This window comes from Argopecten irradians, chromosome 1, assembly GCF_041381155.1.
Source record: "Argopecten irradians isolate NY chromosome 1, Ai_NY, whole genome shotgun sequence".
NCBI classification, from domain to species: Eukaryota; Metazoa; Mollusca; class Bivalvia; order Pectinida; family Pectinidae; genus Argopecten; species Argopecten irradians.
This window is the reverse complement of record NC_091134.1, coordinates 35,183,975-35,201,857: the sequence shown is the minus strand read 5'-3', so window position 1 is coordinate 35,201,857 and position 17,883 is coordinate 35,183,975. Positions and strand designations below refer to the sequence as shown.

The 17,883-nt window shown below is 36.3% G+C and overlaps 1 protein-coding gene across 2 annotated transcripts; it reads left to right on the top strand.

Moving 5' to 3' along the window:
• The first annotated feature begins 250 nt into the window (after positions 1-250).
• On the top strand, positions 251-16,630 carry LOC138325609 (mucin-2-like). Of its 2 annotated transcripts, none has more exons than XM_069271384.1 (3): positions 251-352; positions 8,601-8,662; positions 9,621-16,630. In XM_069271384.1, the coding sequence occupies exons 2-3, from the start codon at positions 8,646-8,648 to the stop codon at positions 14,683-14,685; spliced, it is 5,082 nt and encodes a 1,693-aa protein (XP_069127485.1). In that variant the 5' UTR covers positions 251-352; positions 8,601-8,645; the 3' UTR covers positions 14,686-16,630. The 2 variants fall into 2 exon arrangements, with proteins under 2 accessions (XP_069127485.1, XP_069127496.1); XM_069271395.1 differs by having other exon boundaries at positions 303-352; positions 8,605-8,662.
• Positions 16,631-17,883: the final 1,253 nt, after the last annotated feature.

Here is a 17,883-nt window from a genome sequence, read left to right as displayed (position 1 = left end):
CTGTCGCGATTTTCATATAATGATTACTCCCCTAGTATGACTTCCGGTGACCTTTATCGAGTTCTCGTTTACTCGGTAACTGAAAATTTAGCGAATGCACCTAATTACCTGCTAATTTACGGTATATTATTTTCCCTTAACAATATAATGTAACTTTTTTATTTAAATTCATATCAATGTTAAAAATATAAATATTAGTATCTGAATCTTCATAATGTTTGTCTGAGCAATATCGATTTATTGCGCATGACCGACACTCCACGCTTTATCGACGTGCGCACCCTATCTAAAGGAAGAGACGCCATTTTGGTTTTATCGTGATACTTTGACATACTGAAATGTATGATTATAGGTAAGTTCTTTGATTTTAGATATTGTTTGACTGATTGGAACTTAGAAGTGGAGTCATGTACATGTGGGTTAATTAGGAAACGATACTCGGGTAACCTGGTTGTTCATATACGGATGATGGAATGATGACATTCAGGATGTTTAGGAAGCATGCTGCTGCATTAAGTTTCTTTACACCCAACCAAAACAATGGGAGATAATTCATTCTCCTTGTTAATTTTATTGAAAAAAAAACCCATAATAAAAATGACAAGCTAAGCCCCATATGTTTCATACTTTGAAGACATTACATTGTAAATAAGACTTAAATTAAAATATAGATTGTACAATTCTGATAAGTCAATCGCCATTTTGATGCATATGTCATAGCTGGTTTGTTACGTCATAGTGTGTATGTGCGACTTCAAATATCCAATAGAACCGTGCTGTATACAATTATTGCACGTGAGTTTTGTTTTGTTGACGTGACGTACGAAATGTGACCTATGACGTCACCGCCATAACAGACTACTATTGTTACTGTTTTATCACGTATTGTGTACACATTTAATTGATTAAAACTTTATGATTTGTTTATAATATATGCAGTGTGAAATTTGAGTACATGCTTTAATATTCCATAGTATCGGTTCGTGATTATTAATGATAAAATATTGTTTTTTGGGATTTGACGTGATCTGATATATAAATATAGACTCTCTACATATATCAATCTGTAACATGCTGACCTGAACGTTCGTTGAGCTCGTGACCTTGAAATGTTCTCATATCAAGGTCAAATTGGTAAAATAAGAGTATGTAAAAACTGACGACTTAATTGATGTAAAAGTTAATGCTTATAATTTATACAAGTCTGAAAATAGTGAACATTCCATTCTTGAGATCGATCAGACCAACATCTTGACTTTAGACAATTTAAGTTTGTTGGCGCCCTTTCTTAAAAAGTATTAAAGAGGATTTTTCCAAATATGATGTGTATATATGTTCGAGGTTCCTTTATATGCAAATTTCAGGCATACGTGTACATACAAATACTGAAAATTGTAATATTACTAGACTTATACTAGTCTAGTATCTAAAATTGAAAAACTGCCTGTGCGTTGTGTGTCTTGTTACCGATTGTTTCAGTTAAAAATAAAGAAAATAGAAACAGAGAAAAGGTTTATGTCTCTTATCATTGTAATTACTGAATTAACAATTATGATAAGTTAAGGAAATTGACAGAGCTCAAAACTCCAATTATATAAAGCCGAACAAACAGTGCCAATTGAACCAGAAACATCCTCGATATTCCAGGGGTTCCGATCACTTACGATCTCTTCACCCCTGGACTATCTCATAGTAGAGATCGTAAGTGATAGGAACCCCTGGAGTATCGAGGATGAATTAGAAAGTGAATCCAGGGCATCTATTAACCAGAGACCTCGGGTCTTTGACGCAGCAAAATTCATTTTGACTCACGATTTTTTGGTCACGGTGACCTATTGCGATAGCCTTTTGTCCGTCGTCGTCCGTCGTGCGTCGTGCGTCGTCCGTCGTGCGTTAAGTTTTTGTTGTGAACACGATAACTTGAGTAAATGTGAACCGAGATTGATGAAACTTTGTATGTAGCTTAATATTAACAAGATCTCGGACGAGTTCGAGTTTCAGGGTTGCTGGGTCAAGTTCAAGGTCACTGCTACTATTTTTAGAAAATCCCTATCAGCACTCTAGCGGCTTCATTCCTTGATTTATTTTGATCACACTTCACACATAGACAAAGGATCATAATATCTCGGACAAGTTTGAGTGTGAAGATTGCTAGACTAAGGTCAAGGTCACTGTTACTATTTTTAGATAATTTATTTGTCAGCACTCTAGCGGCTTCATTCCTTGAGTGATTTTGATCAAACTGCACACAAATACAAAGGACTGAAAAAGTTTGAGTTTCAGGGTTGCAGGGTCAAGGTCAAGGCCACTGTTACTATTTTTAGAAAATCCTTTTCAGTGCTCTAGCGGCTTCATTCCTTGAGTGATTTTTATCAAACTTAACACAAATTTAAAGGACCATAATATTTTCGATAAGATACAATTTCAGGAGGTCACCTGACCATACATCATAGTGACCCACTGCAATAGCCTATTGTCCATCGTGCGTTAACTTTACTTTGTGAACATGATGACTTGAGTAAATGTTAACCGAGGTTGATGAAACTTTGTATGTAGCCTTATATCAACAAAATTTCGTACGAGTTCAAAAATGGGAATTATTCGACAGTAACGTACAAGTTATTGCCCTTTGTTCTAATTTTATCATTGTGCTTGTGAACAAGATAACTTTGGTAAATGTGAACTGATTTTGATGAAACTCTGTATGTAGCCTTATATCAACAAGATCTAGGATGAGTTTGAAAAAGGGAATTTTTCGACGGTAACTATATTATAGAGTTCATGTCCTTTGTAATAATGCTATTATTGGACCTTGTGTTCTAAAGATATTGTGGTGCTTTATCAGAATTGTGAATTTTATAACCCTTGGCCTCTTTGTTTGCCCCTGGGGAGGAGGCTAAGTTTGCTATAGTTTATATTGAATACTTCTTGGGTATATTTTGTTTATTTTCTACTGGAAATTGTTCAAACTTTTGATTCACATTATAACCACAAGAGGACATTTTGCTATTATGTCATTTTGACCCTGTCTCATCCCCAAAGGCTGAGCGGTGGAGCCCAGTGAGGTCCAAATGGCTTAAATTTTCAGGTGACCGTGGACCTCTTGTTACTGTAATGTCATAGAACCGCCCATGATAATGAATTCGTGTCAACAGAAAAATCCATTTATTTAAAGGCCCACTACCTTTCCGAAACGCATTTTAATTTTAAAATGGGGATGCAATACGAGATTGGTTATTTTGTAGAGAAGTAAAAGTTATTAACTTACTTACCGTTAATACTACACTTACCATCACCTTAACAATTTAATTTGAATTAATTAACTGAGCTAATTTTCATAACGAGGGTCGTTTTATGTTCCCGCCGTCGTCTTAATTAACGCGCGTCAGTTGATTATCACTGCGCCAGACAGTAAAAGAGCGACATGAAACTTAACTTTTAACATAGTTTACACAGGAAATTCTGAATTTGGTTGGTGTTATCACATCCTTGTTCCGAAATTAATATACATTTTAGATGTTATATCTTTTTATCAAAGTCTGCATAACACATTTACTGATGAGGTTTATTTCCCGTACAATTAGCCTAAATTATGCTACAACAATATCATAAATATCGTATAACGCGCCTGCGTAATCATACTAATGTGACGTTCCATGTGATTATGATGTCATGCATCGTAATGGGATTGTTCAGTATATATATATTATATATATATGATAAATTTAAAGAAAAATCCTTACGGACGAAATCTATAAGAAATAAAAACAATAACGACTGACTAGTGAGCGCTTTCGCCCCATTCAAGGGAGCTCTTCAGACTGTTTATTGAAGACGTATTATGACGTCATAATTCATGACGTCATTTGCTAAGAGACATGATATAAACAATCAATGAGGAAGAATACAAAGAATACAATGTCGGATTAAATAAAAGACAAAACATGAAAATATAAAAATATTTCCTGTGCTCGGTAGGATTCGAACACGCTAAGTGCTGAGCAAAAGACAGGGCCATTAACCGATTGAGCTACATCTACATATAAAATACTGCTTCCGAAAAAAAGTACCATCAAGTCAACATTCAACTATAATGTTACATACAACAAAAATGGTTCAGTTTGAATGAGCACTGTTCAAATTAGGTTTTAGAAGTCTGATTAATTCAGATTCCTTAGCCTCGCGTTTGACAACATCCGCATCATTCATCTGATATAAAGGGAAAATTTTGAACTCTCCTTTAGAACATTCATCTATATGTTTACTTACTGGTAAAAATCGTAAATGATCAGTCCGTATTTGCTGTCTGTGCACTGTCATTCTTGTACGTAATTCAGTACCCGTTTGACCGACATAAAATTCGGAGCATTTATCACAAATCATTACATATATTACGTTACTAGATCTACAATTCATATTCTTTTTTACTTTGAAAGTAAAAACCAGTTTTTAATGTTATCTCACTTCCTTCTACAATGTACTTACAAATCCCACAACGAGGAGTGTGACACTTAGAAACACAACCATAAGATGAACTTCCGAATTTAGAACAAGTTAGGATTTGTTTCAGATTTTTAGGTTGTCGTTTACTATTAATTAAAACAGTACTATTTAGAACTTTTCTCATACGATCACTACCTCTTTTCATGTCTTCGTATTTACTACGAATTACAGGAAACATATTAAAATTACGAGGATTATATGTAGATATAAATGGAATTACGTTATTGTTTTTGTCAATATCTCGAGTACGGGATGTAAAAGGTCCCTTTTCTACAGCCAAACGTATACCGTTCTCAATTAATTGAGGTGGATATCCTTGTGATTTCAGATGAGTAGAAAGTTCTTCAAATCTTTTCTTAATGTTACTTTCGTCACTTACTAAAGTGACGATTCAAAACAAATATAAACTACATGCCAAAAGTCATTAACTTATCCAATAGAAAACTTAGTGCTATAGAAATTGAGGTATTGTGTAAGGGTTTAAAATTTTGTCCAACGCCTTCGAAATCTAATAATAACGAGTTGAAATGCGACATCCAGGAATACTGTAGAAGATTACGTTTAAATGAAAGGTTCTTTAGTAACGAAGATAAGGAGGTAAGTAACATCTATGAACCTAAAGGACTTGTTCGGAATAAGTCGAATTACAATCCTCCTAAAAGTAAGGATAACGTTTTAGAAGAAAACATTGAGTCTTTGAACAAATTCCCTCTCGGTAACAAACACAAACTGGTAATAGACGGATTAAAAGTAATCTCTCATTCAAACAAACTCAAGCTATTAATAATCTGCGAAACGATAAGTCTATAGTTATTAAGGAGGCTGACAAAGGTGGAGCAGTGGTGATTATGAATGCTGATTTTTATTGTACATGTATTACAAATATGTTATTAGATGAGGAATTTTACGAAGTTGTTGAGGGAAATGCTGACACAGCTACCCGTAAGCTTATAAATGAGTTACTCAAGAAACAGAAAGAAAACATGTTACTCGACGAAGAAAATGAATATCTCACTAATTTTACTCATAGTACTAGTTTTTTCTATGGTTTACCTAAAATTCATAAAAGTGAAATTATCAAGAATGCTATTCTACAGCAAAACTCAATATATATTGAGGTTCTCAATCCTAGTGATTTGAAATTTCGTCCCATTGTTGGTGGTCCTAATAGTTCCACTCAGCGGCTTAGCCATTTTTTGGATATACTATTGAAACCTTTATGTACTTCAGTTAAAAGTTATATTAAGGATGATTTTGACTTTCTACGTCATCTTCCTAAAAACGTCAACGTGAAATCTAAACTTGTGTCATTTGATGTCGTTAGTTTATATACCAATATTCCACATGAAATTGGGCTGGAAGCAATAGATTTTTGGTTAAAGAAATGTCCTAATAAGATAGACAAACGTTTTAGTCGGAAATTCATTCTTGACGCATTGAATATTGTACTTAAAAACAACGTATTTTGTTTTAACGACATTTTTTATCACCAGAAAAAGGGTTACTGCCATGGGTACCAAGGTTGCACCTACATATGCAACTTTGGTACTAGGTTATTTAGAGGAGAAACTATACGATGCTATGGAAAATAAACATGGTAGAGATTATCGTATTATGCTTGAAGAAAGTTTTTTAAGATTTCTTGATGACTGTTTTATCATCTGGCCAGAAAAAATGAATGTAGATGAATTTTTCAATGACCTCAATTCCTTACATCCTTCCATTTGTTATACTATGGAATCTAATGAATATTCATTGCCTTTTTTAGATGTTCTTGTTATTTTGAAAGACAACATTATTTCTACTGATATATACGCTAAACCTACCGATTCTCATAATTATCTTAACTTTTATTCCAGTCATTCCAAACATATTAAAGTTAACATTCCGTATAATTTGGCATCACGAATCGTCACTTTAGTAAGTGACGAAAGTAACATTAAGAAAAAGATTTGAAGAACTTTCTACTCATCTGAAATCACAAGGATATCCACCTCAATTAATTGAGAACGGTATACGTTTGGCTGTAGAAAAGGGACCTTTTACATCCCGTACTCGAGATATTGACAAAAACAATAACGTAATTCCATTTATATCTACATATAATCCTCGTAATTTTAATATGTTTCCTGTAATTCGTAGTAAATACGAAGACATGAAAAGAGGTAGTGATCGTATGAGAAAAGTTCTAAATAGTACTGTTTTAATTAATAGTAAACGACAACCTAAAAATCTGAAACAAATCCTAACTTGTTCTAAATTCGGAAGTTCATCTTATGGTTGTGTTTCTAAGTGTCACACTCCTCGTTGTGGGATTTGTAAGTACATTGTAGAAGGAAGTGAGATAACATTAAAAACTGGTTTTACTTTCAAAGTAAAAAAGAATATGAATTGTAGATCTAGTAACGTAATATATGTAATGATTTGTGATAAATGCTCCGAATTTTATGTCGGTCAAACGGGTACTGAATTACGTACAAGAATGACAGTGCACAGACAGCAAATACGGACTGATCATTTACGATTTTTACCAGTAAGTAAACATATAGATGAATGTTCTAAAGGAGAGTTCAAAATTTTTCCCTTTATATCAGATGAATGATGCGGATGTTGTCAAACGCGAGGCTAAGGAATCTGAATTAATCAGACTTCTAAAACCTAATTTGAACAGTGCTCATTCAAACTGAACCATTTTTGTTGTATGTAACATTATAGTTGAATGTTGACTTGATGGTACTTTTTTTCGGAAGCAGTATTTTATATGTAGATGTAGCTCAATCGGTTAATGGCCCTGTCTTTTGCTCAGCACTTAGCGTGTTCGAATCCTACCGAGCACAGGAAATATTTTTATATTTTCATGTTTTGTCTTTTATTTAATCCGACATTGTATTCTTTGTATTCTTCCTCATTGATTGTTTATATCATGTCTCTTAGCAAATGACGTCATGAATTATGACGTCATAATACGTCTTCAATAAACAGTCTGAAGAGCTCCCTTGAATGGGGCGAAAGCGCTCACTAGTCAGTCGTTATTGTTTTTATTTCTTATATATATATATAATATATATTATCTCGCGTCGTATATTAACCTCAGTAGTCGGAATCGTGGCTACGTAACGTGACATGATGATGAACTATATTAAAATCGTTAAATAATTTGATATTGTCCCTTGCCCACTCGGCATATCAAACCGCGAGTGTAAGATTACATAACTACTGACTAGTAGAACAATAAATTATTTATGGGTTATAGTAATCAGGTTGCTAGAATTTGACGTTTCCGTCTACCGAGACAATCGTTCGACGTCATATTTTGATTATGGCGTCACTTTTACATGTGACGTCAAAATACTGTTATTAAACGCATACATGTGTCTTACAATATTTATGATATTTGCCGTACTGTATAACACGGCTAAACAGGCCGGTTATGTGATAAATTATAATGTCCAAAGTAGTATTTGGACATTAGATTTCCGTAAACGCAAGTCATTCGTTCCTATGTCTTTGATATATAAACAATTTAGTGACGTATCAAAACACTCGTACATTCTTCTTTCTTTTATTTGTTTTTGTTTGCACCCTTTTAACAACCTAGCTATGACATGAAACATTTAGGGACTTCTCAGGTTTCAGGTTTAAACGGTAGAGGACGGTCGGAGTACCCGGAGAAAAACCACAGTCCTTTCATTATTATCTTGCAACTGTTTCCCGTGCGATTCGAACTCCAACCGCAGAGGTTAATGATTACAGGTTATATAATTATATATGTATCACTCGATAAACGAGACCCCACATTCAACCATGTGATTTGTGAGGTTCCATTACTACCAAATAAGGCATCAAATACAACGTGTGAAGATCAATCATGCTGTAATATAAAACAAGTCATTATAAAAATAAATTACACTTGTTTAATTATAAGCTGACCCCAAATTATAAGTTTTAGGAAAAATGAACTTTACCTAATTTGTAGTACAGCTCTCGCTATAAAAATATCCTTTATAAGAAAAATGAATTGTGCATATTCGTAGTAACTCGTAGGCATGGTACTATTGTGTTAATATTAAAATTAACGCAAGTTTTTTTTTCTTCAGAAAGAGCTTGCAATGCTAAGTAGATCTACCTAACCGACACCAACTATGGACCAGCCGATGTTGTGAGTATTGATGAATGAAACAGATATATTAAATGCTCATTGAAAACCATTATATATAATTATTTTACATTTGTATATACCGTTTAAGAATAATAGACGTATTCGAATGGTAAGGTGAAAAACTGCAAGTTAAACCAATATGTCGATTTCAGTTCGAGATACCAAAACCACTTGAGTAAATTACTACATTTACCGTCAATTAGTCCCACCTTTCGGTGATTGTGACGTCACAAAGTCACGTTAGAATATGATGCCACAATTACAGAAGAGTGTGCTTAATCGATGGCAAATTGTACTTACCTAGCTATATCGTTTGGAATCTCGAAATTGACGTATTAGAAAAACTTCGTATTTATAGAAATACAATGTACATCGTAATACGTTTCCTTTTAAAAATACAAATGAGCTTTTGTTTAAATTATGTAAAAGGTTTCATGTGTAGTTGATTCAGGCGATATGAATTTCATTTGATTGTCATTTGTTTTATGCCATTTATTTGGAATAAATGTAAGCATAAATGATTATGTACTGCAAATTTGTGAAGCGAAGTGAAAATGGATAAAAAAAATCTCACATTTGAAGATTTCATATCTATATTCTGCATTATCACTTTCTGAACATGACGTCATATCATCATTTCTTAACAGTTGAATAATTCATCGTTTAAACTTGTTTATGCATATTAAAATGACAAATGAGTCTTATTTAGCTATTCTTTGATATAGAAACGAAATTGATAGTGTCTTCGATATGTCCATAAACACTAGTTATGTGATAAATAGAATCTTACACTCGTGACTACGCAATATGAAATTTATTTAACTCGTTAATTAATTGGATAAGCCACTCGTCTAAAGTCGTGGCAAACTAATACTCTTTTGATAAATTTCATATAACGTAACCACTCATGTAAGATCATAATTACATACATATTTAATAAAAAATTGTTCCTTTTCAGTGGGTCTGGCAAACTCTTCTTTGAAAAAAGCGGGAAAATCCTCGTTAAAGGTGATGACAATGTCGTATCGGCCAATCTTAATGAATCGCACAGACTGGTTACACAGAAAAACCCTGATGGAACATCACAGCTATATATGGTTCCATCTGAGGGAGTAAATAAAGGCAAATTCTTCCTTGTGATGCCGGAGAAGAACAAATCTGTTGACGTTCCCAAACCTCCAGATAGCGTAACAGTTTTAGCTGATTCTGATTCTTTGCTGCCGACGTTTGGGTCGCCGGGACAACGGTTGCTATCGTCAGTCCTGAAGAATATCGCCAATCGCATAACGTCAGAGTCGAAGTCAACCGGAGAAACGAAACAAGAACAAAGCAACTCAACAACACCGCCCTCAAACCAAAACGAAACTAGCACGGCAACACCTGCTACTTGTGAATCTCGGACTAACCAAGGATGTGACACAATTACTAAACCGTCAGTTATAGACCCTAAACCCAGTGTGACACAGCTTGACACCAACAATGTTTTTAGAAATTCATCGGAAATTACCATTCTTGATGCGTCACTACTCAGAACTCAAAGTTCTCAACAAGCTTTCTCTCCGTCAATGACGCAACCGACGATTGTGCAATCCTCCCAGCTAAATGCAGTACAATCACCTCAGCCAAGTATTGTTCAACTCACTCCTCCAGCTAACGTAAAGTCCATCCAGGCGACGTTTCTTCCATCATCTCAATCTCCGGTTGTACAGTCTGCACAGACGTATCAACCGAATATTTTTACATCCTCTCAGTCGTCGTTGGTTCAACTCTCTCAGCCAGCTGTTGCTCAGACCTTTCAGCCAACTGTTGCACAATCCTCGCATCCGCCAGTTATACAAGCATCTCGGCCTACTGTTGTGCAACTTACTCCACCAGCTAACGTGAAGTCCATCCAAGAGACTTATTTTCAATCATCTCAATCCCCGGTTGTACAATCTGCACCGACCTATCAACCGAATGTTTTTCCACCCTCTCAGCCTACTGTTGTACAACTCTCTCAACCTGCTATTGTACAGACACCTCAACCGACTGCTGTACAATCCTTGCAACCGCCACTTATACAACTATCTCAGCCAGCTGTTGTACAGACATCTCAGCCGACTGCTGTTCAACTCTCGCAGCCAGCTGTTGTACAGACACCTCAACCGACTATTGTACAATCCTTACAACCACCAGTTATGAAGCTATCTCAGGCAGCTGTTGCACAGGCATCTCAGTCGACTGTTGTACAACTCTCTCAGCCAGCTGTTGTACAGACATCTCAGCCAGCAGTTGTACAACTCTCTCAACCAGCTGTTGTACATACTTCTAAGCCAACTGTTGTTCCAACCTCTCAGCCAGCGGTTGCACAGACTTCGTGGCCGCCAGTAATACAATTATCTCAGCCGACTGTTGTTCAACTCTCGCAGCCGGCAGTTGTGCAGACATCCCAGCCAGCAGTTGTACAGACATCCCAGCCGACTGGTGTACATACCTCTCAACCAACTGCTGTTCCTCCCTCTCATCCGACGTCTGTACAGCCATCTCAGCTGACTACTGTACAACCCTCTCAACCACTTTTTGTGCAGTCATCTCAACCTGTGGTAATTCTTACCACTGGTGCTATTCCAGCGTCGTCTATGCTTGCAAGTGCCCAGTCTTTATTAACGACTATAAATATGCCCCGATTGCCTTCAGGAACATCTCTGACACAATCTATTGCAAAAACAACACCTACACAAACTACAGGCGTGGTGTGTAGCTCAACGTTATCACAAACTGTGTCGAGCCCTTTGTCATCAACTCCCATGGTAATGTCCAACCAAATGACTCTCGGTACTACACCTATTAATATGCAGTTACAAAATGCGTGCGGCGTCGATCCTTCGTTACAAATACCATTGGTTCCTGTGTTAATTCAGACCAATTCAGTTTTTCCTTCTGCTCCAATTGTCACTACTCCGGCAGTATCATTACCGTCCCGTTCGATTTCCACCATTTCCAATTCAATTTCTCAAAATAAGGTGTCGGTAGTTCGTGCAAATACTGGTTCAGATACAACAAACACCTCAAAGGTAAAGCTTCATCAACAAACACCAGTGGTTGCTTTAACATTACCACCGGCCACACAAAATCCTATCTTCGTCACTGCAAAAGAAGCGGCAGCTCTATTAAACAAGTCGCCTCTGCCAACAAACAAAACGTTACAAGGTACAGTGGCGGCCTTTTTAAAGAATAGGAAAATAACCCCTCAGCCACCATACCTCCATGGCACTAACGTGACGTTACCTCAAACAAGCTCTGTACCCCCAAGTACTGGATTTGCCACTTCCAGCCTCACAACAACCCTAACAAACGTTGCGTCTTTACCAAGGACGGTGCCAGAAGTTGTTAGCGTACCCACAACATTGCATGTGGAAACCGTATCTAATCCAAAGTCAGCAGATGAAAATCCTTTCATAATTTCTGAAACCCGTGAACCTTCTTGTGAAAAGCCAGTAACATGTAGCACAGATGAAACAACCATGCTTCCGTCAAGATTTAAAGATGGAACACTTTCAGGAAATGCAACACCTATGTTACTTTTCAGTCATAATGCAGCTCGCAATCTGAAGCCAAATGGATTACTTGACCCGATTGAACAGCGCAGTGGAACCCTTCCTCACACAACAGTTACCACAACAACCAAATCATTGCCAGTGACCAACCCTCGGCAAATTGTCCTGAGTAAACCCAGCAAAGCGCATTTAGGTGTAGACCAAAAGCATACTACAGGCTCAGCATTGGATGATGGGGTTATATATAAGTATGTTGTGGGAAGTGGTACGACAGCAAAGACGAAAACAGTTGCAGTTTATAAAGTAGATACGTCAAATGAACAAAAGATATTCAGCTTTAAAACAGGAGATGCAAATACTTCCTCACCAAAAATCCCAACGTCTGTTGTAGTGACTTCCGCGGTGCCAATAACAAAGTCAACAGAGTCCGACATCACTCCGACGAACAAAATAAACTCCAAAAGTCAACCGATGCGTTATGTTTTAGCATCAACATCCAGCCAAACTAAAACATCAACTGTTTTATCATACACCAATGCATTGCCTCGTTGTTCTTCTTCATCGTCAGCATCAACCAAACCTAAATTTCCTTACGTGATGAGCAAAGGAAAGGCACCGTCATCGCCTTTTATCATTACGCCTGTCCAAACGCCTAGCTCGACTAGTGAAACTGTGTCCAATGAACCGCAAGTACCCCGATTTATAATAACCAAACTTCCACCATGGAAAAAAACAGTCGACAACGCTAATGTAGGAAATCTCGTGTCTATTTTCCCTCGGAGAAGTAACATTTCATCGATATCTTATTCAAAGATACCTATACAGAAAAGTTCGTCCGTACAGAAAAGTTCGTCTAAGACAATGAAAGACATTATTCATCCAATTTTGCAAAACAACTCCAAGGACGATACGAAAGCAATGCAATCAAAGAGTGCAGCTTTTCCAACATTGTCTAAACAGTTGAAGGCGTCAGGTAACGTTAACCCCGTAACAGAAATGCGCACAGAAGAAATGCCAATTCGCATAGACTCCGTCTTTTCGTTATCATCTAAAGAACAAGCTTTAAAAATTGAAACTCCGGATCTTCATTTGAAGGAAACGGAACATTCGTTTTGTGACAACAAGAAAGTTCATTTTAACAACTCATCTCGTATTCAAGGCTTTAAATCAGAAGAAAGTCCGACAACTCCAAAACAGCATCCGAGTCGGATATTCAAGGAACTGGATCATTTGTCAAATTTCAATGGCATTGTACTTCCAGATGAAGCGATTAGAGAATCGAAGCTTTTCTCACCGTGTCATGTGGTCTTGGAACAACTCCACATGCATGGAGGTAAAATGAAAGGTGTCAATACGCGTTGTTCTAGGGCTTGTCGAAAAAGATTTCTCTCAAAGAAATCAAATATTCGTCTGTCCATTCACAAAACGATATCAGATTCTAAACATGAGGATTCAAAACAGAAACCCTCGCCTGCAAGAAAATCACGGGGTCGAAAAGAGACGACTACATATGATTTAGATAACAATGGCCATTCCAACCATGTAAATCTTGAACGCTCACGCGAGATTGTGGACCAAGCATTTTCTAGCAGACGTACTGCTATTAAGAATAACAATGACGGGCAAGAAACCAATGGAATGTCTCGTAATAGGCAGGTCACGTCTGCTGCAGTTAAGCCAATCGTGACGATACCATCAGAATTAACGGAGTCAGATCAGCCAATCGTGACGATACCATCACAATTAACGGAGTCAGATCAGCCAACCATGACGATACCATCACAATTAACGGAGTCAGATCAGCCAACCGTGAAGACACCATCACAATTAACGGAGTTAGAGCAGCCAGTCGTGACGACACCATCACAATTAACGGTGTCGGATAGAGAACAATACTATGTGGTTCAGTTTGATGGAAGAACCATATTATTTCCAAAGTCGACTCTAAATTTAAATAAGAAACGTAATTTGACTCCGTCCGCCTCTGATAAAGCGTCTGTCGAGGACTTGATAAGGCGAACGGATCCTGTTTTTAATCGCAAGTCATCAAAGTCGTCAAACGCAGCTCCAACTGGTGCAAAGGCATTTCCTGATCCAAGCCCTTCAGCACTCCCAACCACATCACCTACACAAATTAATATAAAACCAGAGCCAGTGACGCACGGCTACGGAGACGAAGCAAGTATCCAGCCAGTTTTATCTATTAAACAAGAACGGATGGACAAGGGGTACCCCGACGAGCCACCTAAACTTGCAAGAATGGATATCGAGCCACCAGCAAAATCTCAAAGAGAAATGGTTTTAAAAAGGGAAAACCCTATTCCAGAACTCACTGCCGAGGAAATTCCAACAAAGATTCCAAAGGTGATATCCAATGAGGAGAGGATTAGTAATTTAAAGGAACTTTTAAAGAAACAAGAAAAAGACCTCGAAGAAATCAAACAGAGACGTCTTGTGGAAGCCACACCGGTAGATCTAGATTTCTAAATGGAATGCTTTCATACGCTGATATAACATTGGCTGACATTACAATTTGAAGTTATGTTTTACACAGCTGTGACTAAATTGTGTGTATCATGCAATATATTGTACATGTAACTGTACCTAAGTGCGAATTTCTATTTACAAATAATTCCTTCGTCTTTGATGTGGGCTAAATTTGATATAACTGTGCGATATCAGACTAACTATAGAAGATATGATTTAGTACAGTTCCACTTTATCAAGCAAGTTATGTAGTTTTAATGCAAAGTATAGTATAATCAGAAATTGAACTGGTTACTTTGATACTGTAAATGTTTTAAATTACTCACAGACGGTAATAGCTAAGTTGATATGGTAAATTTGATTTATTGAAATATTTATTTGGCAAACCCGTAAAAATTAGAACACAAGAAATAAAACATTTTCGTAATACTTATATTGTATTCAGGTATGTTACAAATAATGGTTTAATGAAGAACATTACTAGTTTTAGCTATGTATCTGTTCTGTCAAACAGATTTAACACACTATAAGTTTACGGTCATATGCTGATTTTTTATTCGTTATTACATTTTGGTAGCTGAAGGCAAATCTAAGTCGTGTAATGATTCACAATTTGTTATGCTTTATTCTTGTTTATTTCGCAGAACAATAGTAAGGTCTCGAACTTTTCATTCTCGAATTAATAGTAACATGTTTTAAAATTTCAATTCGCTAGAATATGATTTTTCTGTTGAAATTAAAAAATAGCATTTTTTTTACTCACGAAAATAACGTAACAGTCTGATGATCTGAAAGATAGTATTATGTCGCATTTCACTTTCTATATCTTCGTGGATTTGGATGTCTGGGTTTAATGAAAAGTAGTAGAAAATAAGAATTATGAATAATAGTGCAATAGGACTAGATGTTTCACTTGTCTGTTTATATTCACGTTGTTTCTTTTAATAGTGCAAATTCAGATAGATATTCTGGTGAAATGTGCGTGTTTCTGCAATTGATGTCCATATATTTATGTGTGTGTGTGTGTTTGAACTTGTTTGGCCATGTTTATTTTTTTTACAAGTTTCTTGTGTTATATTTTAGCCTGGTACAGGATCATAAAACGGTCATGATCCTGGGGCCTGGTGCCATATCGGAGTTCAACCGAATGATTAAAGTTTGAACCAGACACCCTTCGCAGTTTGAATTTCGAACAATTATCCCACTTATGTAAACTTATAAAGAATATTGAATTTTCTGATGTACCAGTTTCACTTTATGTTGTTTCATTATATGTTGCAAGGGTATACACTGTGTGTAAATCAGATATTCAATATCCTAGGTGAAAACATATCTATATACACTATATGAATTCAGTATGTTTCTTATATTCATACCTTCTCTAGTGCCAAATTGTCTTACCATGATAATGATAATGTCCCCTTTCAGTCATCCTCGATCCCCTTTAAGCCATCCTCGATACTCCAGGGATTGCTATCACTGCATTATATCCACTCCTGAACTATGGCATAGTAAAACTGAAAACAGTTCAGGAGAAGAAAAAAACACTGATCAATCACATCCCTAGAGAAATTTCCTCTTAACATTACAGACAAAGCCACGTAGGCAACGACAATGTACCATTATTCATTTGTTGTGGACATTAAATGGCCAAATTACTTGATCATATCTTGTCACACAGAGCCTTCATTTCTATGGCATATGGCGACAGTGATAGTAACCCCTGGGATATTGAGGAGACATTCAAACTTTTAACTGTAAAGATCATCCGCTGTTTGGCTATAGGTCCATCCTCCTTCATTTGTAAGTCTTTGCTGAGCGCAATTTACTACAAAAACATGACAGCTGGTATCTTATATGTTGAAAATATTTTATTTTGTTTATAAGAATTTCATATGATGATAAAGTTTCATCTTGATGAAATAAATTATGTTTAAATATTAAACATGTAATTGTGTTATCATTATATTGAACTTTTTAAAAGATATTAAAAGTACCTGATTTCTGGAAAAGGTTTTAAAAAAAATACATAAATAATGAAGTATTTCCATTAGCATAGGGAGATTCGTGAAAATGGATTCGCAAGCTTTAGTCAATATACTAAACAAGAGAGGATTACTTAAAGCTCTACCTGTTATCCAAACGATAGAATATTTCGAATTGAATACCAAACAATCATCAACGAAGTAATGTTAACTTAATATTTTGTGTAAAATCAGTACAATAAATGCTATACAATAGTTACACAATCAGCTGACACATGTATTCTGTACTTCCCATTACCTATATGGTTAAGTCGAGAAATAGGCCCGTGTAAAATCGTGCCCATGGACATACTCAACGCAGTGACCTGCATTGCCCTACTCATTGTGATTAGCCTAACGTGTCTGAGTGGAATAAGGTAATACACAAAAGATACAATGTTTATATGGTAACATTTAATTTGCATATAGACTGATTAAGCCAATGACGAATAGTTAACCTCTTTCATCACTCATTAGACGGTGAAGGAAGTCATGGATAGCCCTGCAGTGCTTTGGCTACACGAATGCATGGTTATACCAAATGACAAACCTGACCACATTTCACTTTACTCCATCGAAGTAGTCCCATTCAACAGGAATTGCAATGGGAACACCTTCAATGATAATTTAAATGGGGAAGCCGTGTTATTAACCGTCCGACTGAACTTTTCTTTGACAAAGATAGTGTTAGTCACTTAACAAAATGTATCATTCAGAAGTACAAGCTTTTGCATGATGCTCAAATGTAGTCATTGTGGACTACAGTACTAGTAGTATATTGGTATACGTATTCGGTTCAGTTGAAAGAAGAAAGCAATTCATTGTACCCTTTGTAATTTGTCATATTTGATCTTACCTCTTACCTCTTCTAATTCACCATCAGTACGTTGACCACAGAACTCTTTGTCAATTTGATACGCGCGTGTCTCCAATCTTTCCTTGGACCCAGTTAGTAAACAGTATTACAGAGAGTGCTCTAAAACAAAACGTTGCTCTGTCCAATAGGTAGTTTCTCGGTTCTTTTTTAAACATATAGTTTCAAAGTCATTCGGAAAGGTATTTAGTCCTCTAAAACTTGTTAAGTCCTTCTGGTAGTGGCCAAGTCCAGGTAATTTTCAATTACTTATAATAAATAAAGTCACAGCGAGCGTTTGAGAAAAAATGACTTACACTA